Genomic DNA, 16,981 nt, shown 5'->3' with positions numbered 1-16,981 from the left:
AATAACGGCCTTCTGATAACAAGAGCTCTAGAAGCATAGTACTGTTTTCTCTGTGCCTGTGGTACCAGAAACGTAATGGTCAATAAAAGTTCATTGTTTTAGCCTTTAGGTTCAGTTTATTTGCTGCTTCTTACTTTTCATGATATGATTCTTCTCTGTATGTTTTATGAACATTATTGACTATATGCCTTTATTCCAAAATGCCTAGTTTTTTTTCTCTTAACTGATTGAATAAATATCTGTAGTAAGCCACATCCTAAATCACTGGTCAGCAAACGATGGCCTTTGGGCCAAATCTGACCTGCTTTTTTAAAAAACAAAGTTTTACTGGAGAAGGACAGATACCATGTGATTTCACTTCTATGTGGAGTCTAAAGAAAAAAAGTGGATGAACAAACAACACAGAAACACTCACAGATACAGAGAACAAACTAATTGCTAGAGAGGAAGGGGTTGGGAGCTGGGTGAAAAGGGGGAAGGAAATAAGAAGCGCACACTAGCAGGTAGGTACAAAGCAGACACGGGAGTGGAGAGTCGGCAGAGGGAATGCAGTAGATATTATTGTGACAACTGTGTATGAGGCCAGGTGGGTACCTGAAAAATCGTGGGATTACTTTGTAAATTCTATAATTGTCTAGTCACGATTCAGAACCCCTGAAACTATTATAAAACAATATTGAATGTCAACTGTAATTGAAAAATAAAATTTAAAACGTAAATATAAATATATAGTTTTATTGGAACTTTAAACACCCCTTCACTTACATGTTGGCAATGGCAGACCATAGTGCCTATGAAGATTCAGATATTTACTGTCCAGGGAGAGTAACTATACAACCCACGTGTGCATCGTGGCTGTTATTAAGGAAAAATTAAATTCTTATATATTAATGTTGAAGCAGCTTCATATGGATTACTAAATGGCACTCCTATTTTTAAAAGCCACGTACCTAAGCACGCATGCACAAACATGCCACACACACAAATCTGTAAATAACACTTTCCATTTGGACCCTGCTGGCATGCTAAATAAATTTAATCCACCCTTCGGGAGGGCAGGTCATTTTCCTGTGGTTCCTCTTGACCATGCCCTGTCTTGCTCTCTTTGCTTCTAGAGGAAGACCGATGTCGACTGTACTGCAAGGCTGAGAACTTTGAATTTTTTTTCGCAATGTCCAGCAAGGTGAAAGACGGAACTCCTTGCTCCCCAAACAAAAATGATGTTTGTATTGATGGGATTTGTGAAGTAAGAGAACCTTTCTGCTTTGGGATGTCTGAGCATGTTTTGTTGTTTCCTTGTATCAAATGCAAATGTGAGAAGTGTGGCAAGAGATTCTGTCTGCAGAAAAGCAGGTGGCCTGGGGTTAAAGGGCAACATCTTCAAACTGGATGTGAGCACTATCTCCAGGTTGCCCACTTACTGGCCAGTATGATTTTTTAGTTTCCTTTTTGCTCCATCTTTGTGTAATAGAACGGAGATCCTAATATAGCCTACTTTGCATAGTAGTTGTAAAAATTACATGAGAATGTATATAATAGCAGAAACTTTTATTGTATACTCACTAAGTACATTCACTACATGATTAGAGCCTCGAAAATGTGTATGAAAGAGTACTACTCTTTATTTCTGTTAGTTTTCTTTTCTATTTGGGTACCCACTTTTTTTTTTAATTTGATTGTGAGATCTTTGATCTCTTCAGTGAGGGTGTGTGTGTGTGTGTGTGTTGTCCAGCATTTTATGTTTCAGCGGTGGAGCTGACCCAAATAAGCTCACCTGCCATTGTTAGCAAGAGAGACTTTTTATTCCAGTTTTATGGATGAAGAGTCTAAGCCTAGACAAGTTACATAACTGCCTAGACATGCACCTAGTAATAGCAGAGGAAGGATTTGAACCCTGAGTCAGCTGAAGTTGACACTGTGCTTTTAACCATAAAGCTGAGCCTCCTTCCTAGTGTTCTATAAGTACAGAAAACCATGGACCTCTCGGTTATTCTTAGCCACTGGCTTCTCTGACTTTTGATTTTTCTTGCTTTTTTGGCCTTTGTCACAGCCAGTGGGATGCGATCATGAACTTGGCTCTAAAGCAGTTTCTGATGCCTGTGGCGTTTGCAAAGGTGATAATTCAACTTGCAAGTTTTATAAAGGCCTGTACCTCAACCAGCACAAAGCAAACGGTAAGAGATGCTGCTATTTCATTGCTACTGCCGGTGGGACACACCCTTTGCTACTGAACAAGTTCAGGTGAGGCTAAAGGTGGTCAAGCCTTTACCTGGCTCACCTGGCTCATGGAAAAGGATGGCTTTCGGCACTTGGCACAAGAGCAAGGGAGGAGAGGTGGGTTTTTTAAGATGAAGAGTTCTGTCAGTACACACATCTCACAGATGTGTTGCACACATGTCCTCCTACTAGGCAGTTTTAATATGCTATCCAGGCTGGCACACACCCCACATTTGTTTGTTAAACAAAGAACTTATTATGGAACTTAGATAATACACCCTCACAGTGTTAGATGGATATCTGAAGCAATTATCTAAACATCTTGAAGAAGATGAAACTTTGAGCTCTGGTTTTCAGATATCACTGTGAGAATACATGGCTATGATTTTCCTGTAAATAGATGAAAAAGAACAAGCATTCTTGATTTTCCTGGCCTTCACATGTAGCCTCTGTCCCCACACAACTGCTTGGGAAAGCGACATGGATTTCTCTGGTGTTCCTACCCTCTGGGAAAGGAAATAATTGATCATTTTCACTTCATAAGAGTAGAAAGGAATGTCAGTTAATGATTCAAAAACCTCACTCTATGCAAACAACCACTACAGCTGTCTCTGAGCACTTCTAGCCGCCTTGGCTGGAAAACAGCAATGTCCTCTCATTTCCATCCAGAGTACTATCCAGTAGTCACCATCCCGGCGGGCGCCCGGAGCATCGAAGTCCAGGAACTGCAGACATCCTCCAGTTACCTCGCGGTCCGAAGCCTCCATCGAAAGTACTACCTAACAGGGGGCTGGAGCATCGACTGGCCTGGGGAGTTCCTCTTCGCGGGGACCGTGTTTGAGTACCAGCGCGCCTTTAACCGCCCCGAACGTCTGTACGCACCGGGACCCACTAATGAGACGCTGGTCTTTGAAGTAAGCTCCTTCTGTTCACTCAGTTCTCAGTGCCTCTTGCTCAGTTTGTGATGATGATCCCAATTTGAGCTCGATTAGAGAGCTCCGATCCTTGGAGTTCGTGTTTCCTCACAGGCTACAATTCCGAGTGCGAAGGGGAAAAGAGAGCAACTCCACTTGGGGGAAAGGGCAAGAATCCAATGGGTCTCCAAGAGAATGTGTGATTTGCACGTTTACTTGCCAACCTTCCACCATGACGCTTGGCTGTCCTGAATGCTCAGGTGGAGCTAGATTAGGAATACTTTTTATATTGTTCTAGTTTGTCCGTGTCCGCCATTTGGATAGTCCACTCTAGCAATTCGCCACCTAGGCTGACTGACTCGGGAGGTGGAATGATATAGTAGCACTTGCCTGAGTGCCAAGAAAGTTTTCATTACAGCAAACCACCTTTCTCGTGTAGGTCACCGCTTTCTTACAGGTAAGAAAAGGAATATAATTAGCAGGTAATAATGATCACAGAAACAGCCAACATATGTGCCCGTGACTTTGCAGGCTCTTACCATGTGCATTTTCTTTGGTCCTCCTGATGTTTAGTGTGTAGGGTGGGGCTGGTTGCTCGTTTTCAGAGGCCAGGGATTAGCTTCAGGCTGTGTGGGGGTCACACTGGCTCCCCCCACTGAGGACCTACAGAACCCGGCACTTGTATGAGTTGTTTTGAGCTTCAGTTTCTCACCCACAAAATTGGGATAGAAAACCTGCCTCACTCACTTGCCAGAAAAATAAGCACTGAAGTGTGACGAGAGCTTAAAAGATTTGCCTCACACAACTCACACAGCTGAGGAAACGCAGCGCTGAACTGTGGCCCAATGTCTCCACCTCGGAGTTTGCTATCTACGCTCGGTCCGGGCCTACTGCTCTTCTCAACTCAAGGAAACGTTAGCTTAATTCAATAACAATAACTATTATTACTGTTATTATTAATATTTTTATTATTATTAAAGGCATTAGCCTTAAACATTTACTAAGGAAAATGAGTAGAAGACAGTTAAAAAAATGACCACCTGTAACTTTGGATTCTAAGTCAGATATTGTACATGTAGTCTGGTCAAGCATACGGACTCTTAGCTAGCTCTAAACTTGGGCAAGTTTCTTACCCTGTGCCACTGAATGCCCACAATTGTGAAATAGGCAGATTACTAGGTAACCATTAGGGCTATTGTGAGGATAATCAGAGGTAAGTTGAGTGCTTACAGAGTACTTGGCACATAATGTTTGTAACCATGAGCGTTGTGTTGCCTTCCGAGAATATCACACGTTTTTTTTTTCATCTAAACTTCAGACTATGGCTAGCAAACTGCTGACCACAAGCCAGACCAAGCTCCCAGATCTGCATATTAAAGTAAAACAGATCAATGCTTTAATATAAGGTGATTTCTTATATTTAAAAATAGAGATTTTTGACTTTTTTTAAGAAAACAGAACTTCAGACCCTAGCAGGTACAGTATTTGAGTTTGCAACTTAGGCACTAGAGCTCTTTTTTTTTAAATCCTCATCCAAGGACATTTTTCCATCACTTTTAGAGAGAGAGGAAGGGAGAGAGAGAGGAAAAAAATGATGTGAGAGAGAAACATTGATTAGTTGCCTTCTGTAAGTGCCCTGACGGGAGATGGGACCTGCAACCTAGGTATGTGCCCTGAGTGGGAATCGAACCTGCAGCCTTTTGGTTATAGGATGACGCTTCAACCAGCTGAGTCATGCCAGCCAGGGCTAAGCCCTCGATCTTGACCACGAGTCAACTTCCCAGTATCTTATGAACTTGAGGTACTACATCCTATTCCCTCTCCCACACAGACAGAAGATCCCTCAAAGATTTCACAACACTAACTCTGAGAGAAGCCATCATTACAAAATCCTCTTCCACCCCTCTCAGGTCTTCCAATGGGTGAGCACAGGAGCCCCAGATCAAACTGGACTAAGGTTAGGGTGAGTGTAACTCAACCAGGAATCCAGCCCCTGAAATTATACTTTCATTAAGCCTAAGACACAGGAATCAAACTCTCTGCTTAAGGATTCCTGGACTTTTTTTTTTTCTTCAAACCTTAATTTTAGATATGTATGTTTGTTCTATTTTTTTTCTACCCGGTGTCTAAGACACAAACATCTTTTTCTTTTCTTTAGAAAAGGTCTGTTTTCTTTAGGGAGGTATATTTAGCTTGCAAGGTGTATGTTTTAGGGAAACACAGCTTCATTAGCTTTGCCAAGAGGACTCTGATCCATTTCTAAGCAAATGTACGTGCAACACGTTTTGTGGCTGAAAAATAATGTGGCTCAGGAGGTGCAGTGAGGCGCCACTCACAGTCTCCGCCGTGGGCAGTGAGAGCCGTGCGCAAATCATTCCTCGTGAGAAATGTGCATTTTACTCCTTTGTGACGAGCAGCCATTTTTTGTTGTTTGTTTTGTTCATAAACACAAAGTCGTTCCAGTAGGTGTTGCCAGAGCTGTTGGTAATTTAAGGTTTGCCATTAAATGTATATCTTCTGTAGGAAAAAACACAAAGAGTAAGACAAGACTGATGGAAAGTGCGAAGCAGAATAGCTGAGTTCCTTCTTGCTTTCATCTTCAGGGCCTGAAGTATCCCCTGGCACTGTCTGTGTTAATCAAATTCACCAGATAATTGACGCGTTGTCACAGAACGTTGTACCAGCCTCAAGCTGAGAATTTCTTTGTGCTTTGCATAATGGAAGCATAGCTCCGTATCTTACTCATCTGTCTTATTTAGCCTTGACTACAATGAAATCTTTGGGTTGGTCACTTGGTCCAAAATTTGTTCTGATGTTTAGGAGCTCTTTTTGAGAAATAGAAGGATGACCTCAGTTGGTGATGGAGTTCTCTAAAGTTGAGCAAGTTCATCCATCACTCTGTTTGCAAATACAGGCAGCACCTTGAGGAAAAAAAAGTTAAAATATAAGAGGAACATATTGGGTAGATCTAAATAAAATTATCTTAAAAATCTTCTCTAGGTTCAACCAGATATGTAAAATATATTTTTAAAAATAATTTTACTACCATATGAATAGAAATAAGAGCTGTAATATCTCTATTAATACAAAATCATAGTTTCACTGCAATGGACTAACATCACATTGGCTTAGCTGTTGCTTTACAAAGCCACACTTTATGTGCTCATTCTACTTATAGAATCAATGAAAGCTTAAACTAATGTCCTAGGAATGTGCCCTGTCTGAAAGCAATCTAGAGGGAAATGTGTGATTAATTGGACGTGAATTACTTGTATTTTTAAAGGAGTTATGGTTTCATTCAAATTTTGCAAAATATGTTTGGAGCTTAGAAAAATCAAATGCAGGGACCTTGTACTATGTCTATTTTATCTTTTAGAAATATTGGGGTTAATGACTTTAATATTTAAATTATACTTTATTCCTCTCAGGAGAACATCAAGTTCCAGGCCAGTTTTTTGCATATACTCAGTCCTCTCCTAAATCGATATAACACAGTGATTTTTAAAAAGTTAAAATCAGAGTTAGCAATAAATTACATTTTTTCCAAAACTAGATTACATATCAGTATCCAAGTAATCCATGGCTATATTCTTTAAAGGAAGTTCAAGTTCATATGTCTTTCCATACAGCTATGAATTGAACCAAAATGAATACTTTTAGAGCCAAAAATATGTTCACTCCAATATAAAAATGTTGAATGTGTTTTACAATCCTGTGGGATGCTGAAAATCAAAGTGTGGGAAACTACCAAAATAAAAAATGCTGTTCTGTCCGCAGAAAGTATACGTCTGTGGAAAAAAAGCACTTTCTCGCTTGGCCACTGAAAATATCTGCGTGTTCACTAAGTCCTTATTATAGTGTAAAAATCAGCAGAACGGCCTGTTTGCCAAAACACACGATGCTGGCATTGGAAGGATAACGTGATGTCCCTATTTTTATCTCATTTATGCATATTAATCAGGTCTTCCCAGTATCTTATACCTAGTTCCCATCTTCAACCATGTTGGTGTGTAATGATTTAGGTAACTACCTTCAAAGTAATTTTCTTCTCCTTACTTCCTCTCAATGTCTGAAAAAAATTAAACATTTTTTGGGTCCCTCGTTTTAGACTTTGGGAATACACAGTGGTGAAGACATAAATCATGTCACAAGTGTTTAAAGGGTGTAAAAAGTGAGGTTTGGTGTGTGGATCTCATTTTTTTGGAAGCAGCACAGGTCGGAGCAGGGAGCATCTGTATATAGAGTTGGCAGTATGGGTCACTACGTGTGCCCCTACCTGTGCCACTCTGCACGAGTCACTTAAACTTCCTGGATCCCAGTTTTCTCATTTGTGAAATCATTCCCCAAACTAGTGCACTCGGTCCCATAGCACTGTCTTTAAGCTCTTTAATTGCACCTGAAACCCTACATTAGCAGGAAGACTTACTCATCTTGGCAGCTTCCAGGGCTGGCATAGGACCTAGAACATCATAGATGCTCAAAAAATAAAAAATACAGTGGAACCTCAGTTCTGGAACTTAATTTGTTCCAGAAGATTGTTTGAGAAGTGATTTGTTCGATAACTGAATCACCTGGGAGACACGTGACTGATCACAGCGGTATCAGCATGAAAGGGCTGTTAGGTAGGGAATCGACACCAGAAGCTTTGTTAGACAACGGATATTTTTTTTTCCATGAACAACTTTGTCGAGAACCAAAATGTTTGAGAACCAAGACATTTGAGAACTAAAGTTTGCCTGTATTTATTGGATGAAGGACATCCAATGATAAAATTCACTTACACACTTAAAAAGCAAAATCTTCTTTCCAGATTGAAAAATCATACATACAGGTAATAAATAAATTAAATGAGAGGAGAGTTTCTCTGACCAAAGTCAGGAGTGACAGGCCCAAGGCCAGCCTCTTCTTCCTCCACATTTTTTTTCTTCTGCCCCAACCACAGCTGTAGTCTGGAGTTCTCTGAAAGGCCCAGACTTCTAAAATATGCACTTAAAAAAACCACTGGATTTCATCATCTTCTAGGACTAGTCTTAGAACTGGCTAGAGTTTAAAGTTGAGTACAGTGAATAGCATTTAAAGTACTGAAATTTGATCTCCTAAATTGCATTTGAGGAATCAATATGGTTGCAAAAATGCTTGCCTCTCCCGGAGTGAATAATTTACACAGAAGAAATTGCTGACCAGTTGGTTCACAGGAGACTCACTCAAGCTGCCCTCCCAGGGTGGGGGGTTTCCCAGATCCTTTTGCTTCTTTCAGATCACTTTCTAGCACAAGGCAGGGTGAGGCAACCCTGGGAATAATTGACTGCTGTCAGTTATCCCCAAGAAGAAAGTGTGTGGCCTGACACCAAATAAAAGAGTCTTCTGCTTCTGGTTATTTTTATATGTCAAAGCTTTACAGAATGTCTTCATAGAGAAGCTCAGTTTAAATGGAGAACAGATCTTTTCTTTTATCACTGAGTCATGTGCCCGCCCGATTTTAAAACACACGCCCTTACAAACATCCATTGTCCTCGGGACCTTGGCTCATGTGCGTCAGCATTTGCAAGAGGTGCATGTCAAATTGAGTATCGGTGGCCAAGGGAAACTCATAAGGATAATCAAGGATTTATATGATTGCCTTACATCTTAAAATTTTTAGGCATTATTTAATCCATCAATCAACTGCTTATTTTGAAATACATATATATGTAAATGAGCTGGAGAAAAGGAGCTAATTTCATGACCCTGTATTATATTTTTGCATTGCCTGTGGAAAAACTACTCATGCGCACGCACACGCCAGCACCAAAACAATATTGATTTGGCAATCATATACAGTCTGAGGTCACTGCAGATACAGTTATTATAAACTAGATAATTTTTGCATATTTTTAATGCAATTTATTCCACACAGCATAAGCCCGGAATGAAATGTAAGGAATTTGTCATTGAACTAGTGCACTTGTCAGTTGTCTGAAAGGTTTCAAAGTCAGCTTATAGTTCGGTAGTCTTTAGGATATCAGGTATACACCACTGCGTTGTTTATTGTATCAGGTTTGGGAAGACCAAGGAAAACCGTATCTATGTTACTTCCACACCTCCCGCTTAGTGTGCGTGTTGAGTAAGGAATTACATCTTGAAGGGGCAGAAATGTGAAAATCAAAGATTAGAGTTTAAATGTGTCCATGCCTTACTGCAAAATAATGATTTAATCTGAGGTCTACGTATTTGTGCTGGTCTTTTGAGTGGGGCTGGAAACTTCATTCTTTCCATTTTGAGATTAGTTGGAGGTCATGTAAGGTCACTGACTCTTCTTTGTTTAAGCATCATGCAAAAGGCCTGTTGAATGTGTAATTTTAGGGAGTCTTGACAATGATAATTAAAAGCACTTACATTCTCCTTTTTTCTTGATCAACTAAGGTGTCCACTCAGGGATGATGTAAGATGAGCTGTTTTGCTAGCTGACGCCCTCTCTCCTCCCTACATCCCCACCCGTCTCCTACCTGTTCCGTTCTTCTTCTCCCACATTCTTTCTCTCCTTCCACTTCCTCTCTCCCCCTCATTCTCCATCTGTTTCTCTCTCTCTCTCTCTCTCTCTCTCTCTCTCTCTCTGTCACTCTCACACACACACAAAACAATAAATGAGTCACACACTCTCCCCAACTGTCACGCCGTTGGAGGGCAGGTGAGGAAATCCATCGTGAGTGTTTCATTATAAAGTAACTTCATCTCTGTGTGATGGACGGTGACTCGAGATGACATGATAACACAGGTTGCTATTCTAAGACTGAAATATGATCACCTGTGTTTTTACAACATTCCTTTTTTTTAAGTCTTAAAAATAAAAGCTTTATGTTAAAGATTTTTCCCCTCTCTTTTAAGTGGCCAAAGGGGTGTTTAACTCTTTGAACCCCCTTCTCAATTAGTAGTGTACCAAGGGGAAGTCCCGAAGCCGAAAAGGATGGCAGCCTTTGTAATGACAGTACGTGAGAAATAGGTTAACCACAGGCCCGTTTCAGGGCAGAAAAAAGACATGTAAAGAAAATTACTATAATAAACAACTTCCTCCCCTCTTTGGCAAAAGGAGATGATGGAGTGGCGGGGGACCAGGTGGACGGCACATAGATCAGCGAGATGACAGTGTGTGAGCCCCACTGATGGGGCATCGCCTTGTCATTTAGCTCCTTCCCTGTGACCCTGCTACCCAAGTTCCCCCCAGGGAAGGGAGCCGAAATGAGTGAAGATGAGCTTCGAGATAAACGCAGTGTGAGGGAGCGGAGACTAGCCAAGCGGCACGGACTGAGTGAAGACACTAGGCACAGAAGAGGCCAAGGCCGAATGGAGGATTAATGCAGAACAGATGATGTAAAACCCAGGCTCCAGGGGACAATTCGGAGGTGCTTCGGCGATGCCACGTCATTTGTCTGGAGAGTGCCATTTGCTATTAGAAGCGTAGGCCTCAGTACATTCACGGCAAATACTTCTCTGACGGGCGGGAGGACACTATTTCTCTTCACTGAACTCTGAGGAATGTTGATGAGTTGAATTAGAACTGCAGTCAGGGTTTCAGTGTGTCAGCTGCACCTTTGAAGCTGCCTAACAGATGTGTTTGCGCGCCCGCATCGGGGCCTCCGTGTCGCTGCCTTGTGTCAGATCCAACTCGCTCCCACATAATAGTGGCGATGATACCCGCTCATGTTCTGCAAACTTTGCAGCAACAAGAAGGCAGCAAAGACAACTGACTCTCTTTTCACATCACGAGGGTTTCCAGAAATCCAGGAACATACACAAACACGCATCCGCACCACAAAAGTGTACCCCCTTCCGGAGCTTTAGGCCACATTTGGTGTAATTCGTGACTTCTCAGGAAGGGCCATTCTATAAAGCGTGTCGTGTTTCAGTTATTAAAACAGTGGTTAAATAACACATCTAAATAAACACAGGGGAAAATGGATTTAGGAGATTAAAAGTCATGGAAGCTTAAATCACATATTAGCATGTTCCAGAAATCCAACATTCGGGGTTTGAACCCAGTAAATGTCATAGAGCATGCTCTTGAGTCCTAGTAATAAAATCTTTTTCAGTAGTTGCCCTGGCTGGTGTGGCTCAGTGGATTGAGCACTGGCCTGCTAACCAAAGGGTCGCTGGTTCGATTCCCAGTCAGGGCACATGCCTGGGTTGCAGGCCAGGTCCCCAGTAGGGGGCACATGAGAGGCAACCACACATTGATGTTTCTCTCCCTCTCTTTCTCCTTCCTTTCCCTTCTCTCTAAAAATAAATAAAGTCTTTTTAAAAATCTTCTCAATAGTTGATATGGTTTTTAGAATTTTAAGTTAGAATCCTAGACGTTGTGTTTCACAGCTGGGGAGGCAATGTCACGAGAGTGAAAAGATGGTGAGTTTTGGAGCCAGGCAGTGTTAGAGACTCGAGTTCGGTGCTTCTGTTTACTAGCTTTGGGATCCGGTGTGTTGACTTATTCATGTATAGTGTGGGATATTAATAGCACTGTGCCTTCTTCATAATGTTATCAAATTAAAATGAGATCGTGCACGTGCAGTACTTTGCCTGGCATACAGCAAGTTCTGTTATTAGTATTTTGTAAGCCATCAAATACATTACTGCAGACAAGAAGCAAGCTTTCCAGCATGCATTAAATAAAAAGCCAGTCTTTCCAGCCTGTCCATAACTCTTTGATTTCCATGGGAGAATTAGGACAATCTCTTAAAAAAAAAAAAAAAAAGGCCTAAATAATGAAACGAATACAAAGCTGGTTGAAGTCATTTATAGTTTTAACACGAAAAATTAAACATGAGAGCAAAAGCAAGAAGGCTGCTTACCCAAGATTACTCAATGTAACCTTTGTTTTAACTCGGTGTGCCCAAAGCAGAAACCGCACCCCCACCGTTCAGAGGGCCATTGGTAGAGTCCAGCCCCCATCTGTGGTTTTCCAACTTAAGAAGCTGTAAATTTTATAACTCTGCACCCTGTGGTCAAAGCTGCTGAGTGTTGTGTCTGAAGTCAGGTGGTTCGTGTGTTAAAGGTAGACATTAAACAGTTCTACTGAGGACCTGGAAGCACTTAAGGAGGTTGCTTGCCAGCTGTAAATTAGAGACCCAATGCCAGTTGGCTGGAAAATTCTCTGGACTAAGACCAGTTAAGTAGACTGAATCGCTGGCGGTCTTTCCAAGTTTGCGCACTGGACAGCAGGGCTGTGCAGCCTGACGTGCTGCGTGGGGTGGCTAGGGACGGCGCTACTGCAACGTTGCGCCCAGGCAGAGGCTGGGGAGGGGCCCTGTGGCATTCTTGTGACCTGCAGGGCATTTGTCGTCTTCATCAGTGCTGAGAAAAGTTATTGACTGCTCCTGACAGGGTCACTGCAAATGTTCTAAAATAGATGTGAGTAATGGGAATTATTTTCAGATTATGTACTGTCCCGGACGTGTTCCTCAGCGTTCCCAGAGGCAGTTAGAATCTCAGCCCTGTGGTTGTCGTACATCGTCCCCAGTCCTCCTGCTTCCCAGATGCTGGTGGGACAAACTGTCTGTGGTCGAGGTGATGGTCATGGCCATTGTGAGGTACGTCAGGGGCTATCGTCTTCATCCAGGAAGAGAGGGTGAAGACGTCGTTAGGCCACAGTGCCATTTGGAATGTGGGAGCTGGTAAATGGCGTCCCAAAACTGCTGCAGATGAGAAAGCCTCCACCTTAAGGTTGGACAGAGCTGGTTTCACGGGTGTGGGTCCTGCAAAGTCGCACAGGGCCTGGTGCTCGGACGGGCCCTGTGTTGGGTTTAACGCTTTGCTGTCACTCACGTGAAATTCTTTTGTCTTTAATTTACTGATTTTAGAGAGAGAGAAAACATCCCCTTGCTGTTCCACTTATTTATTAGCATTCATTGGTTGACTCTTGTATGTGCCCTGATCGGAGATCAAACCTGCAACCTTGGTATATCGGGACGATGCTCCAACCAACCGAACCCCCCAGCAAGAGCCACCAACTTGAAATTCTAGATCATTTTTTTTAAATAAGGGGCCTTGTGTTTTCATTTTTGCTCCAGGTCCCAGAAATTCTGTGGCCATTCCTGACTCTAGGGTTGATTTTTTGTTGAAGTCCAGCCATTTTGAGAATCTCTATTCTATTAGCCAGATGGACAGTCTATTTCCAAAGGAAAGAGTGAAGAGATTAGAAGGAAGAGATTATTTTACCACTGTGTATTCTGTTCTTGGCCACTTTCCTCCTCCATACAAGGGGAAGAAAAGGACAGAAATATACTTTAATTATCATCGAGAAGCAAACACTGGTACAGTTGGCAAATGTTCATCTAATTCCTACGCCAGCTTTCTGCTAGTTCACATGCACACTGTCTCTCAGCGTGCGTGCCCACGCGCCCACTCTGGAGGCGAGTTTGCCACTGCGCAGGCGTCACAGTCAGGCCTTGAATCGTTTGAGTTTTTCAAAGTTGAGAGGCTTTTACTCATTTATGCATTCATTGAATGCATTAATATGTTCAACAAACTATAAACAATGTATTCTTTATGCCTTTGGCTATAAAACTATAGTAGTAATACAACGATATCCAGCTCTATGTATTTTACGAGGTAGTAATTTAAAGTTGCATAATCCTGTGAACCATTCTAGTAAATTGTGTAAGTTATTTCCCTTCCTGCTTTGGCTGAGTAAGTAAACTTGTTGTTACCTTGATAATATGAAATGGATTAGTTGCCTTCTTGCTACTTCGTATTGTTTGCTTACCTTTGCTAATTTTTGCTCAATAATTTTACTTTTCAGGGGACTTGTAAGCTATGAGTGAAGGCCTATGGGAAACTCAATGTAAAGGTTTGTCCTCTTGAGGGGAATAGACATTCGCAAAGACGACTTACCTTCTATGTTGTTGTCTTGTGGCTTTTTTGGCGAAACTGTTCACCGAAATTCAATGACAGCCACAGAGCTGCTTTAGGCGTGCGGTCCCCTCCCCCAACGTCACAGCAGCATTTGATTTTCCCGTACAGGTTGATGGCACTTTGTCTTTAACCTCCGAAGTCACTGTCACTGTGTCATTGTGGTGTGGACGTGCGTCACCCGCCCACCCCACCCCGACTGGAGAGTAGGCCTGGCCTCTGGCACAGAGTGCCCTGATGGTGGACCCCAGAAGAGTGATGGGGGCTTAGGTCAGGGCGCAGCTGCCGCCGTAGGCAAAGGGGCACATGGTCTGATTGGAGATACGTTGGAAGTAAAGATAACACCCTTTCCTGGTTGATTAGCTGTGGAGGATGAGAACAGGGGAGGCTATGAAAACACCGCCAGTGTTTAACTTTGGCCTGAACAGTCGGAAGGACTGGGTCACCGTTTTATGAGCCTGGGAGGAAAATCCAGAGTTCATTGTGGGATGCTGACTCACCTTTTAAAGATTCAAGCGCAGAGGCCAGGCAGGCAGTTGACTATGCGAACATGGAGTCAGAAAACGGGTTTCGCCTACAGCTGTATTGTTCACTATGGTAGCCACTGCCCACGCATGGGGAAGTTTACGTCTTAAGGAAGTAAAATGTAAAGTTTTGTTCTTCAGTCACACTAGTATGCTGGTGCTCAATAGCCACTTGTGGCCTGTGGGTCCCACATGGAACAGGGCAGGGTGTTATCATCCTTGCAGAAAGTTCTACTGGAAAGCACTGGTGCAGTATTATAGATTTGAGAGCGGTCAGCAAGGTGATTAGATTTAAAACCACAGGACTAGTGCAATCACCTAGAGAGGTGAGTATAGAAAAGAGAAGGGTCAAGATGCTGGAGATCACTTGATATTGAATAGCTAGGAGATAAGAAGGATTCAGCAAAAGAGACTAGAAATGATGGTCAGTGAGTCTGGAAAAGAACTGAGAAAACGGGCTTCTGGTGGCCAAGAAAGGAGGATGTGATCAACTGTATCCCATGCTGCCGATTGGGTGAGTGAGACAAGGCTGTTCGGCTACTGAACATCACCAGGTGTTCTTGAAGGAGCAGTTTCCGTGGTGTGGTGGGAGGGGCACCGAATAGAGAAGCATCGTGGGCTGAGGAGGAAAGATATGGAGACAGACAGAAAAGGCAACTCTTGCAGGAATTCTTGCCATCAAGGGAAAAAGGTGGGACAAGCGCTGCAGGGGTATATGAAGATATTTTTTTCTTAAAGTGAGAACTACAATAGCGTATTTGGATATGTGTTGGGAATGATCCAGTCAATAGGGTAATTTAAGGCTCGAGAAAGAGAGGGCAGCTGTAGTAGCGGAGTCCTGGAGCCGGCAAGGGAAGATGGAGTCAGGGGCATGGGGACAACCTGGACTGACCCAGAGTCAGGGCAGGGCATCCTGGGTAACATGAGAGGGACAGATGTAGGGACGGGTTGGGCGTGGGGAAAACGTCTAAGTTATTTTATTGACAGCAAGATATTTTGATAGTTTTTTTTATAGTTGGCTTTACTGGATACCTGGGGAACCTTGACATCTTAGTGGTTCTGTTTGTTCAATAGCAATGGCACTTTGATCTTCATAGTCTAATTTTTTTTTTCTTGAACGCATCCTGCTATTCACAGCAACATTTAAAAATGTTTTACAGTGAACCACATGTCATGTGTGGCTTAAGTTCTACAATCTGTCTAAAAGATGAAAGTAGAATGTATTTAAATGCCCTTTGAAGATGTATTAAACCACTGTTAAATCACCAGAATGTAAGTCCTTAACATCCCCAAAGCAAGAACTAATGTTTAATGTTCTTTGCATTTCCATTAGGGATCACTTTCCCTTATGGCAGTAGAAGTCAAGATCTAGTTTGAATGGGGGAAATGGGTGGTCCAAGGAAGAGGAGATAAGGGAGTGGATGTCTTTATCACTCTTGCACTTGAACATGCTGTCCTTGGATGCATGTGTGATGTAACCCCCCTGCATTGCAATGCCACCCTGCCTCATGAGCCTTAGCTCACTCTAACTCCTATGCAGTTCATTTATATTTAACTACATGCATGTGTGGTGCGTGAACTGCAACATCTTCGGGTCTACAAGATTTCTGCATTCCTACTGCATAAAGAAAATAGCAACCCAAAGTGTTGTGTTGGAGATACTACTTTAACTGAAGGAGAAATTCAGTTGAGAAATCAGTGATCATCAAGATTCTTCTGAATGTAAAAATTCCCTCAAAAGTCTAGTTTGATTGTGGAAAAATTTCTAAAGTATCTGTTTACTTAACAGCACACAAACACATTTACAGAAACACTGCAAAACTCTGAAATAAGGCCCTGGCTGGTGTGGCTCAGTGGATTGAGCACTGGCCTGCTAACCAAAGGGTTGCTGGTTCAATTCCCAGTCAGGGCACATGCCTGGGTTGCAGGCCAGTTCCCCAGTAGGGGGCATATGAGAGGCAATAATTACACTGATGTTTCTCTCTCTCTCTTTCTCCCTCCCTACCCCTCTCTAAAATAGTATATAAATAAAATCTTTCAAATAAAGATCAAATAAAGAATGCTATTTATTCAAAATGTATGAAATGTTTAGCATAATTAAACACATGGTTCTAAAACAGTTGTATGCTCTAGCTGCAAAAATAAGAAAAGCAAAGACTAAATAGATCCTCAGAATGAAATGACCCCTAGGACCTCAACTTTAAGATTTTTGTTGGTGAGAATTTGGCATTTGTCTATTTTAGTGGCGCTACCTGTTTACTGATTTTATTTTTTGTGTTGGATGGGGATGGAGGAACAAAGACCCATCTGTGAACATGTTGGTTGTTTCTGGGAGGCCCCAAGATTTTTGTTGTGCAACAAGTGACGTCCACACCGTGGAGTGTTTCAAGTAAGCCTTTATATTCCTGGGTACGTTTAGGCTAGCGGCCAAGTGGAAAGCGTTTGGTA

General features: G+C 42.3%; 1 protein-coding gene across 2 annotated transcripts in view; it reads left to right on the top strand.

Moving 5' to 3' along the window:
- The window catches only part of ADAMTS18 (ADAM metallopeptidase with thrombospondin type 1 motif 18), a 126,108-nt gene that overhangs the window by 92,116 nt on the left and 17,011 nt on the right, over positions 1 to 16,981 (top strand). For both annotated transcript variants that reach the window (XM_028501790.2, XM_036012243.1), the window contains 3 exons: positions 1,116 to 1,246; positions 2,051 to 2,174; positions 2,887 to 3,131. In XM_028501790.2, the coding sequence (XP_028357591.1) occupies positions 1,116 to 1,246; positions 2,051 to 2,174; positions 2,887 to 3,131 (500 nt within the window). The remainder of the gene's footprint in view (positions 1 to 1,115; positions 1,247 to 2,050; positions 2,175 to 2,886; positions 3,132 to 16,981) is intronic.

This window comes from Phyllostomus discolor, chromosome 12 (assembly GCF_004126475.2).
Source record: "Phyllostomus discolor isolate MPI-MPIP mPhyDis1 chromosome 12, mPhyDis1.pri.v3, whole genome shotgun sequence".
NCBI classification, from domain to species: Eukaryota; Metazoa; Chordata; class Mammalia; order Chiroptera; family Phyllostomidae; genus Phyllostomus; species Phyllostomus discolor.
Note: the sequence above shows the minus strand (reverse complement) of the source record. Positions and strands in the feature narration are given on the sequence as shown.